This window comes from Protomyctophum parallelum, assembly GCF_964188405.1.
Source record: "Protomyctophum parallelum genome assembly, chromosome: 11".
Lineage (NCBI taxonomy): Eukaryota > Metazoa > Chordata > Actinopteri > Myctophiformes > Myctophidae > Protomyctophum > Protomyctophum parallelum.
Genome location: NC_139707.1, coordinates 50,503,189 through 50,515,764, shown reverse-complemented (window position 1 = coordinate 50,515,764; position 12,576 = coordinate 50,503,189). Strand labels below are relative to the sequence as shown.

General features: G+C 40.4%; 1 protein-coding gene across 1 annotated transcript in view; it reads left to right on the top strand.

The window, feature by feature from the left end:
* Positions 1-841: 841 nt before the first annotated feature.
* The window catches only part of LOC310867068 (NACHT, LRR and PYD domains-containing protein 3-like), a 37,196-nt gene continuing 25,461 nt past the window's right edge, over positions 842-12,576 (top strand). Inside the window, exons 1-6 of the mRNA XM_083776862.1 lie at positions 842-940; positions 4,196-4,290; positions 4,443-4,556; positions 6,599-6,712; positions 10,264-10,377; positions 11,936-12,049. Of these exons, the coding sequence (XP_083632988.1) occupies positions 4,214-4,290; positions 4,443-4,556; positions 6,599-6,712; positions 10,264-10,377; positions 11,936-12,049 (533 nt within the window). The 5' untranslated portion in view covers positions 842-940; positions 4,196-4,213. The remainder of the gene's footprint in view (positions 941-4,195; positions 4,291-4,442; positions 4,557-6,598; positions 6,713-10,263; positions 10,378-11,935; positions 12,050-12,576) is intronic.

Here is a 12,576-nt window from a genome sequence, read left to right as displayed (position 1 = left end):
CAACCGTTCTCAATGTGTGAAGGTCTTAGTTTAAGACAAGACACACCAGAGACAACCGTTCTCTCAATGTGGGTCATTTGGCTTGTTGTCATCAACATTCTGTGTAGGCTAGACGTGTCATGATCAGTTGTTTGTGTGAACCAGGTAACCAACCAGTTTAACAACCTCTTCTCTTTCCTTGTCTGTCTGTCTGTCTGTCTGTCTGTCTTTCTCTCTGTCTGCCTCTCTGTCTTTCTCTCTGTCTGCCTCTCTGTCTTTCTCTCTGTCTCTCTGTCTCTCAATTTTCAACAGGCTTTATTGGCATGACATTTTACAAGTGTTGCCAAAGCACAATCACAGATATGACAAACAACAACATAACAACATAATATCAATGAAAAAAAAAAAAAAAAAACATTTTTGCAGCCAAAACTGCACATTGTTTCTGTTCCCCCAGAAGGAGTGGTAATTTCTCCCTTTCTGACGTCTCTGTCATACTTCGGAATTCTGGGAAATTTGTTTTGTCTGTCTCTCTCTCTGTCTGTCTGTCTGTCTGTCTGTCTGTCTGTCTGTCTGTCTGTCTGTCTGTCTGTCCGTGCACATTGTCAAAGTCTTTCTCAGGTTTGTATTAGTTACTGTGGTTAGGTAGTCTGCCACAGTATACTGTCTGTTTAGAGCCAAATATGTTTCTAGTTTGTGTTGTGATTGTGTGAGTTCGTTCCAATGTGATGCATTTATCTTTTCTTTAGTTAATCTAATACTCTCTCTCTGTGTCTCTCTCTCTCTCTATGTCACTCTCTGTCTCTCTGTCCCTCTCTCTCTGTCTCTCTCTGTCTCTCCGCCCATCTCCACTTTATCTAATCAGAAGTCATTTTATTATCCAGTCCAAAGTCTACAGTACAGAACCAGAACCAAGGGTGGTGTACAGTACAGAACCATGGGCGGACAGGATTCATGACAGGTAAAGATTCAAACAAACATTTGATGACTTAATTGTAGGTCTACATCATACATGCATGTGTTATGACTGACTGCACACAGGGTCCTACGCATAACATCTAGTTATGACTGACTGCACACATGTAGGGTCCTATACGCATAACATCTAGTTATGACTGACTGCACACAGGGTCCTACGCATAACATCTAGTTATGACTGACTGCACACAGGGTCCTACGCATAACATCTAGTTATGACTGACTGCACACAGGGTCCTACAAATAACATCTAGTTATGACTGACTGCACACAGGGTCCTACACATAACATCTAGTTATGACTGACTGCACACAGGGTCCTACAAATAACATCTAGTTATGACTGACTGCACACAGGGTCCATCTTTGTGGTGTGAATTTGTCCCCAGCGGGACAATAAAGATGAGATTTCATAAGATGAAGCGATGAATTAATATTCATAACTGGACATGTAACATTTTATTCAAAGGATTTACTCTTGTTTTCTTTCTTAAGATTTATGTTTTGGGGCTTTTATGCCTTTATTGATAGGACAGTAAATCACAGCATAGGCCTATGGGGAGTAACACGCAGCAAAGGTCGTCAGGATCGGGATTCGAATCATTGCAGCCTAGGGCGCCCGTACCACCACTGCACCGGTGACCCGGGGTGTCTTGTTGGTCTTTTTATCGTCTACTCGGGCTTATGAGAACACCACAGACAGTTTGAAGTTGCTCGAAACTCCTTCAACTTGTTTTGTTTCATAAATATGTGCTGCCTTTGGAATGGCAGTGTTTGGTAAATGTTTAATAATTCTGTCATTTAATTAAGTTACGTTAAAAGGTGAAGTGTATTGTAACAGGTTTTTACTGCCCTCCAGTGGTGGAAGTAGAAAGTGAAACGAAACTCAGTAGGGCCAGCATTTCCAGTAAAACGAAACTCTGTAGGGCCAGCATTTCCAGTAAAACGAAACTCAGTAGGGCCAGCATTTCACCACGGAACAGTGAGCTGTGCGCATGGTCTGCTGATAATTATTCTTTAATGCTTTGCCTTGGACATTATTGTATGTAAGTACTTTGAAGTTGTAGTTAATCGGTTCAAAGAGTATATTTAATTTAGGATGTGATGTTTGCAGAATGCCTTTGTAGTTGGTTATTAATTATTATGTGTTTGGAAATTGTGTAAACACTTGTGGTCTGCATGTCAGTTTACTGCTGCAGTAGCAGTAGCCATTTTCTGTGTTTGATTTCAACATTGTGTACCTAGTTCAGCGCAAATAGCCTACTAATAACTATGCATACTATATTACTCACACACTCACACATATTGCCTGTGTGTTCATTCATTTGTTCGGGTATTTCTGTATATATTTTTTTTTTTCAGTTTTACAAAATTACCTGCAGAGACCCAGTAAATTCAACAAAGTCAAGCCTTGTCTGTTTATTGGAGGATGTCAGAACACTGTTAACTAGCTGTCTATAGCTACACATGGGCACGTGTTGTAAGGGCAGCATAATCAATATGCATTCTGTAAGGGCAGCATAATCAATATACATTCTCAAAGTTTAATTTAGTTTGACTATTTTTGGGGCTTTTTGCTCTTATTGTTAGATACAGTAGGTTGACGGGCAACGGGGAGACACACAGCAACGGTCGTTGGGATCGGGACTCGAACCCACGCCTCGCTGTCGGGCTGGATTACCAGCCTAGGTGCCCGGCCCGCTAGGCCGGCGCGGGCCTGCATGCAACTGTTGTAATAGGCTCTGCATTACACACACCCCTGGCCAATAGGACGCATCATGGCCTGCATGCACCTATTCTAATAGGCTCTGCATTACACACACCCCTGGCCAATAGGACGCATCATGGCCTGCAAGCACCTATTCTAATAGGCTCTGCATTACACACACCCCTGGCCAATAGGACGGGTTCCTACGGCACCTACGGCTACCTACAACCAGTGTTGATTTTGTTTCGACTGAAACTGACGACTTTTTTCACTGGCAAAAACTAAATGAAAGCTAAGCTATGATGACTAAAACTAAGACTAAATATATTGACAATTTTGTCAACAAATCAAAAAATATTATACATTATACATTCAATATACATTAAAAAAAACAAATAAAAACTACACTAAAATGTCAGGAAGGGACCAGTGGACAAGAGATCTACTATTAGTCATTTTACACTTGGACTCATGCTGAAAATAGCAGATCTACAATTTATCTATATTGTTTATAGCATATGAGAGTTTATGAGTTTTGTCCCCTGTGGTGAGAAAATAAAACACAGACTGGTTGTTAGAGGGTTTCACTAGACATTATACCCACAGACTGGTTGTTAGAGGGTTTCACTAGACATTATACCCACAGACTGGTTGTTAGAGGGTTTCACTAGACATTATACCCACAGACTGGTTGTTAGAGGGTTTCACTAGGACATTATACCCACAGACTGGTTGTTAGAGGGTTTCACTAGACATTATACCCACAGACTGGTTGTTAGAGGGTTTCACTAGGACATTATACCCACAGACTGGTTGTTAGAGGGTTTCACTAGACATTATACCCACAGACTGGTTGTTAGAGGGTTTCACTAGACATTATACCCACAGACTGGTTGTTAGAGGGTTTCACTAGACATTATACCCACAGAGTCTGTGGGTATAATGTCTAGTGAAACCCTCTAACAACCAGTCTGTGGCACAGACTGGTTGTTAGAGGGTTTCACTAGGACATTATACCCACAGACTGGTTGTTAGAGGGTTTCACTAGGACATTATACCCACAGACTGGTTGTTAGAGGGTTTCACTAGACATTATACCCACAGACTGGTTGTTAGAGGGTTTCACTAGGACATTATACCCACAGACTGGTTGTTAGAGGGTTTCACTAGACATTATATCCACAGACTGGTTGTTAGAGGGTTTCACTAGGACATTATACCCACAGACTGGTTGTTAGAGGTTTTCACTAGGACATTATACCCACAGACTGGTTGTTGGAGGGTTTCAACAACTTGGGATTCCCCAAAAGGAGGCAAAACACCATATATGCCAGAGAAACTGTTACTTTTACCCATATAGTGCTGAGTGACATGTCTATTGTATCATGAAAACACATCCCATGATTTTGTCAAAGTAACTCTACTGCACCAATAATATTTGTGTCCTTCGATGCATCTCCTTTGTGTTGACATAAATAAATGGTTAAATAAATAAATGGTGTGTGTGCGTGCGTGCCTGTAATCTTGACAGGTTTCCTGAAGACCAAAGATGAGTCAGTGTGAGGAGAGAGAGGAGGAGGGAGCTGACAAACATCACATCCACAGACCAGAGTCTCCACATACAAAGTATGTTAATCCTGCTATTTGATTTTACTTATAAACATCACTGTTACATTTTATTTTGTATTAATAATAAATAAATAAAATTACGCTCCTTAACTTATTCACATATTGTACACATATTGAATAAATGGGTTCCTTCGTTTCTATGATTCCAGAAGTCTGTACCACAGAGCAGGGTCTCCAACACCCAGCCTTCTGTCTATGAAGAGTGACGTGTCTAAAGGAGAACCTCCTAACTTCAGTAATGAACCTGGACCTCCACACACACAGTATGTCAATCCTCCTGTTCACAACACTATAAAGTATGACGAACAGCAACTGTGTGTGTGTGTGTGTGTGTGTGTGTGTGTGTGTGTGTGTGTGTGTGTGTGTGTGTGTGTGTGTGTGTGTGTGTGTGTGTGTGTGTGTGTGTGTGTGTGTGTGTCGTACACAGCATTTAGTCAGGGGATATTAATAAAATCTGGGAATACATTTCTTATCAAGAACTTTCTTCACTAATGTGTTTGTAAAGGTGTCTACTAACATATCTATAGTCACCAATGTGTTTGTAAAGGTGTCTAACATATCTATAGTCACCAATGTGTTTGTAAAGGTGTCTACTAACATATCTATAGTCACCAATGTGTTTGTAAAGGTGTCTACTAACATATCTATAGTCACCAATGTCTTTGTAAAGGTATCTACTAACATATCTATAGTCACCAATGTGTTTGTAAAGGTGTCTACTAACATATCTATAGTCACCAATGTGTTTGTAAAGGTGTCTACTAACATATCTATAGTCACCAATGTGTTTGTAAAGGTGTCTACTAACATATCTATAGTCACCAATGTCTTTGTAAAGGTATCTACTAACATATCTATAGTCACCAATGTGTTTGTAAAGGTGTCTACTAACATATCTATAGTCACCAATGTGTGTGTAAAGGTGTCTACTAACATATCTATAGTCACCAATGTGTTTGTAAAGGTGTCTACTAACATATCTATAGTCACCAATGTGTTTGTAAAGGTGTCTACTAACATATCTATAGTCACCAATGTGTTTGTAAAGGTGTCTACTAACATATCTATAGTCACCAATGTGTGTGTAAAGGTGTCTACTAACATATCTATAGTCACCAATGTGTGTGTAAAGGTGTCTACTAACATATCTATAGTCACCAATGTGTGTGTAAAGGTGTCTACTAACATATCTATAGTCACCAATGTGTTTGTAAAGGTGTCTACTAACATATCTATAGTCACCAATGTGTTTGTAAAGGTATCTACTAACATATCTATAGTCACCAATGTGTTTGTAAAGGTATCTACTAACATATCTATAGTCACCAATGTGTTTGTGAAGGTGTCTACTAACATATCTATAGTCACCGATGTGTTTGTAAAGGTGTCTACTAACATATCTATAGTCACCAATGTGTTTGTAAAGGTGTCTACTAACATATCTATAGTCACCAATGTGTTTGTAAAGGTGTCTACTAACATATCTATAGTCACCAATGTGTTTGTAAAGGTGTCTACTAACATGTCCCACATTGGTTTCTATTCAACCACCCTAGGGGAATTTTTGACAGCTGCTGAAAGTTGGGGTGCCATACAACCATTCTAAGGCAAAATGTTTTAAGTAGCATGTGACGTGTCAAACTAGGGTGTTTTCATGATTCTGAATCCATTCCAAGCATTAGTTTTGCACGAAAAACTCTCCTTGGGCTAAACATGGCCATAGCCGTCATCACAGATGTGATGAGGTCAGCACATTAGGGCATATTTGGGCAAGTGGCTATGTCCACACTATAGGGTCTATGTCCACACTAGGGGGTTTATGTCCACACTAGAGGGTCTATGTCCACACTAGAGGGTCTATGTCCACACTAGGGGGTCTATGTCCACACTAGAGGGTCTATGTCCACACTAGAGCGTCTATGTCCACACTAGAGGGTCTATGTCCACACTAGAGCGTCTATGTCCACACTAGGGGGTCTATGTCCACACTAGGGGGTCTATGTCCACACTAGAGGGTCTATGGCCACACTAGGGGTCAAACTAGGGGGTTTTCATGATTCTGAGTCCATCCCAAGCATTAGTTTTGCATGAAAAACACTCCTTGGACTTAGTGTGTCAGAAACGGCTTTCCATAAAGCAATTATACATTTTGAACTCACAAAAGTGACTACTGGCCAATATCGGCGCGTATTTTCCGGTACTTCTGTTTTGTATTAATAATGAAATAAAAAATTACGCTCCTTACGATAATTCACATATTGTACACATATTGAATAAATGGGTTTCTTTGTTTCTATGATTCCAGAAGTCTGTACCACAGAGCAGGGTCTCCAACACCCAGCCTTCTGTCTATGAAGAGTGACGTGTCTAAAGGAGAACCTCCTAACTTCAGTAATGAACCTGGACCTCCACACACACAGTATGTCAATCCTCCTGTTCACAACACTATAAAGTATGACGAACAGCAAGTGTGTGTGTGTGTGTGTGTGTGTGTGTGTGTGTGTGTGTGTCGTACACAGCATTTAGTCAGGGGATATTAATAGAATCTGGGAATACATTTCTTACCAAGAATTTTCTTCACTAATGTGTTTGTAAAGGTGTCTACTAACATATCTATAGTCACCAATGTGTTTGTAAAGGTGTCTACTAACATATCTATAGTCACCAATGTGTGTAAAGGTGTCTACTAACATATCTATAGTCACCAATGTGTTTGTAAAGGTGTCTAACATATCTATAGTCACCAATGTGTTTGTAAAGGTGTCTAACATATCTATAGTCACCAATGTGTTTGTAAAGGTGTCTACTAACATATCTATAGTCACCAATGTGTTTGTAAAGATGTCTACTAACATAGTCACCAATGTGTTTGTAAAGGTGTCTACTAACATATCTATAGTCACCAATGTGTTTCTAAAGGTGTCTACTAACATATCTATATTCACCAATGTGTTTGTAAAGATGTCTACTAACATATCTATATTCACCAATGTGTTTGTAAAGGTGTCTACTAACATATCTATAGTCACCAATGTGTTTGTAAAGGTGTCTACTAACATATCTATAGTCACCAATGTGTTTGTAAAGGTGTCTACTAACATATCTATAGTCACCAATGTGTTTGTAAAGGTGTCTACTAACATATCCCTAATCCCACATTGGTTTCTATTCAACCACCCTAGGGGAATTTTTGACAGCTGCTGAAAGTTGGGGTGCCATACAACCATTATAAGGCAAAATGTTTTCAATTTCATCATGCTTTAAGTAGCATGTGACGTGTCAAACTAGGGTGTTTTCATGATTCTGAATCCATTCCAAGCAATAGTTTTGCACGAAAAACACTCCTTGGGCTAAACATGGCCATAGCCGTCATCACAGATGTGATGAGGTCAGCACATTAGGGCATATTTGGGCAAGTGGCTATGTCCACACTAGGGGGTCTATGTCCACACTAGGGGGTCTATGTCCACACTAGGGGGTCTCTCCACACTAGGGGGTCTATGTCCACACTAGGGGGTCTATGTCCACACTAGAGGGTCTATGGCTACACTAGGGGTCAAACTAGGGGGTTTTCATGATTCTGAATCCATCCCAAGCATTAGTTTTGCATGAAAAACACTCCTTGGACTTAGCGTGTCAGAAACGGCTTTCCATAAAGCAATTATACATTTTGAACTCACAAAAGTGACTACTGGCCAATATCGGCGTGTATTTTCCGGTACTTCTGTTTTGTATTAATAATGAAATAAAAAATCACGCTCCTTACGTTAATTCACATATTGTACACATAGGGGAGGATGGGGGAAGATGAACCGTCGGGTAAGTTGAACCACCCCCTGTATCTTTAAAACTACACACATGAGTTGTCATGTGACCTCAAAATCAGGACACACCCACCATTTCAACCTGACTGTGAAGATGAGAGACACATGGACAAAGTGGAAAGTACATTTATACACAAAAAAGTGTTTTTTGCTGGTCAAAGTAAAAAAAAAACTTTTCTGGAATAATCATTTTTATGTTAAAGCAAAAGCACCCAGGTCTAAACTTATATATCATGCATGTTGGTGATATACCAATGTATAAAACCCATGTGAATCATTTAGCTAAACATTAGCCTGGAGCATTAAGCTAGCCATGTTTTGTCAAAAAGTGGCCATGGGGCAAGTTGAACCAATTCCTTGGGGTAAATTGAGCCAATTTTCTTAATGTGAATCACCATTCATATTTTTGTATCAAGTATTTCGTTAGCCTCATAGGATAAATGCCTAAGTCATTTTTTATGATTTTCGGATAATAAGAAAAAACACATTTTCTCGCAAGTATGTAAGAGTTTTTAATGCAGATTTTTTACAATGGCTTCCTGAGGGGTTAACAAAATGTTTTTTACAAAAAGATAAACATGAGAGTCATTCCATAACAAAAAAAAGTGACGTAGGCCATTTTCAAGAAAATAATCTGTGACTTAGGCATTTTTTAATACATGTCTACTAAACACCTGGGGGTCTATTAGAGTGATGTTAACTCCATACTAAACACCTGGGGGTCTATTAGAGTAATGTTAACTCCATACTAATCACCTGGGGGTCTATTAGAGTAATGTTAACTCCATACTAAACACCTGGGGGTCTATTAGAGTGATGTTAACGCCATACTAAACACCTGGGGGTCTATTAGAGTAATGTTAACTCCATACTAAACACCTGGGGGTCTATTAGAGTGATGTTAACTCCATACTAAACACCTGGGGGTCTATTAGAGTAATGTTAACTCCATACTAAACACCTGGGGGTCTATTAGAGTAATGTTAACTCCATACTAAACACCTGGGGGTCTATTAGAGTAATGTTAACTCCATACTAAACACCTGGGGGTCTATTAGAGTAATGTTAACTCCATACTAAACACCTGGGGGTCTATTAGAGTGATGTTAACTCCATACTAAACACCTGGGGGTCTATTAGAGTAACTGTTGTTTGTTGTGTATGCAATGTAAAAATGCCCAAGTCACACAAAGTGAGTTAGGCGGCAACGTAAAAATGCTCAAATCACACAAGTGACTTAGGCAGATCATCATTTTTGAAGATAGTGAGCTTTGTGATTGGCTGAGGACATAGGCGCTAATCCAGGACGATGCAGCAGCCCCAGGAGAGCACCTGTAGGCAGAAATCTCAATTTCGCCAAAAAATGACTTAGGCATTTATCCTATGAGGCTAACGATTTGCTACTCAAATTATACTGAATGACCTTTAATTTGGATGTTTGCTATATTGTATTAACAATATTGCAAATATTATAAGGTTCTGAATAACAAACTTTATTTAATTGTCTTTATATTGTTTAACCCATTCTGACCTGAGATCAGATTCATACGAGGTTTCCGCCGGACACACACTGGTCTGATGAACCCATTCTGACCTGAGATCAGATTCTAAAAATGTCAGTCGTTCTTCGATTTTTCAAAAATAGCAGACCTACAAGCTCGTAGCGCGCCACTCGGTGGCGCGCTATGAGCTTGTAGATCTGCTATTTTTCAATAGCTAAAGCATAACATGATGCCGACACCAAAATGGGTGCCCGGTCAGAATGGGTTAAATAATAAATAAACAGATAAATAAGACTATTTGCAAAAGGGAAAACTACTAGTGAATACATTATCTGTTCAAGTTTAAGCTCTTTACATTAAAATATCATGTGGTTCAATTTTGGATCAACTTACCCCTTACCTGGGGCAAATTGAGCCACTTTTTTTTGTTTTTTGTTGAAAAGGTCATATTTTCATGTCCCTTTGTCATAGCTGCTTACTCATCATTTCAATTGATAGAGGACATCCTGAAATATGTGTAGATCATTAGATTTGACTGCCATCTCATTTTGCCTTGCTTCCAGGACAACCTAAGTAAAAAGTGGTTCATCTTCCCCCATCCTCCCCTATTGAATAAATGGGTTTCTTCGTTTCTATGATTCCAGAAGTCTGTACCACAGAGCAGGGTCTCCAACACCCAGCCTTCTGTCTATGAAGAGTGACGTGTCTAAAGGAGAACCTCCTAACTTCAGTAATGAACCTGGACCTCCACACACACAGTATGTCAATCCTCCTGTTCAATATAGACCGATTCACAGAGGGGTGCCCTGGGCGCGGCCATTACTGAGGTGTAATCCATGGAGCAGGTGCTCCGTAGGCCAGGTGTAGCTAATCAGTGCTGTTGCGCTTAATGGTACACCTCAGTAATGGCCGCACCCAGGAAACCTTCTGTGAATCGGTCTATACACACTATGGACCTCATTCACAACAGCAGAAAGTTGACATTTTAAATAACTTATAACTGAAATAGCTGTGGTCAATGTTTACAGCTGAATGTTTAGGTTTAACTTTATAAGCTTTTTGTTTGTTTTCAACTAAGAATAATCACGTTTGAGTAGAACTTCCTATAGACTATGAAATTGCCAAGCCTGATATGATTGTCTATAAATCCTGCTGATCCTCTCTTTGTAACAGGGTTGATCATCACAGAGCAGTCTCTCCTGTACCCAGCTGTGTCTCCATGAAGAGTGACTCGTCCATGCATGGACTTATTGACTTCAAAGATGGACACCACTCTACTGATCAAAGGTTGAAACATGAACTCCATCTGGTGTCTGAATTGTGTACTCCAAGTCAAATCAAATCAAACTTTATTTCTAAAGCATCTATCTGAGCAGATCTAATGGGGAGGGGCAGAAATGGAGTAATGTGTTCACGTTTTATAGTGCCGGTGAGAAGGCGGGCAACTGTGTTCTGCACTAGCTGTAAACGCCTGAGTGATGCCTGGTCGATGCTAATATACAAAGAGTTGCAATCTATTATTGATTAAATCAAAGCATGGATAACCATCTACAGCTGTTTTTAGGGGAGGTAGGATTTGACCGTGGGGATGATTGGAAGAAGATAGTTTTAACGACGGAGCTGATTTGTTTATTAAGTTTTAAATCTTTATCAAAAATAAAACCAAGAGGGGGGACAGTGGTACAGCCGGTAGTGTTGTCGCCTCACAGCTAGAAGGTCCTGGGTTCGATTCCCGCTGTGGGCGCTGGGGGCGTGTTCTCTCCTCTGCGTCATCAGTGCCCATACCCGATGCGGGGTTGGCGAAAGGGCCTTTCTGTGTGGAGTTTGTATGTTCTCCTCGTTTCCCCTAGGGTAGGTACCCTCACATGTTCTCCCAGTGTCCCCTAGGGTAGGTACCCTCACATGTTCTCCCCGTGTCCCCTAGGGTAGGTACCCTCACATGTTCTCCTCGTGTCCCCTAGGGTAGGTACCCTCACATGTTCTCCCCGTGTCCCCTAGGGTAGGTACGCTCACAAAAACATGCAGTAATCCTGGTCGGAATGTGTTAAGAAGATAACTGTTACAATTGCTCAATTCAACAGACCCATTCAGGATTCTAAAAACACCTTCTCAATCCTGACCTAAGTTTTAAGTGTTTAGAGAGGCACTTGCCTTTATCTCCTTGGGCAAATCATTCCATTGCACCGTTTGCACTACATGAAATACAAGCTGCTGTTATGCTAATTACTGTCTGTTATTTACTTAGTATTATTTCTAGTATTATTATTCACTGTCTCTGTTGTTTTTGTATTGTTATTTCTATCTGTATGATTCCAGAAGTGTCCACCACAGAGCAGAGTCTCCAACTCCCAGCCTTCTGTCTGTGAAGAGTGACAAGTCTAAAGGAAAACCTCCTAACTTCACTAATGAACCTGGACCTCCTGATTCACAGTATGTCAACCCTCCTATAAATATATACAACACTATAACACTGTAACACTATACAATATACACTATTACACTATAACATATTTTATAGTGCCGGTGAGAAGGCAGGCAGCTGTGTTCTGCACTAGCTGTAAACGCCTGAGTGACGCCTGGTCGATGCCAATATACAAAGAGTTGCAATAATCTATTATTGATTAAATCAAAGCATGGATAACCATCTCCAGCTGTTTTTAGGGGAGGTAGGATTTGACCGTGGCGATGATTGGAAGAAGAGAGTTTTAACGACGGAGCTGATTTGTTTATTAAGTTTAAAACCTTTATCAAAAATAAAACCAAGAGGGGGGACAGTGACACAGTCGGTAGTGTTGTCGCCTCACAGCTAGAAGGTCCTGGGTTCGATTCCCGCTGTGGGCGCTGGGGGCGTGTTCTCTCCTCTGCGTCATCAGTGCCCATACCCGAGGGGGGGTTGGCGAAAGAACCTTTCTGTGTGGAGTTTGTATGTTCTCCCCGTTTCCACTAGGGTAGGTACC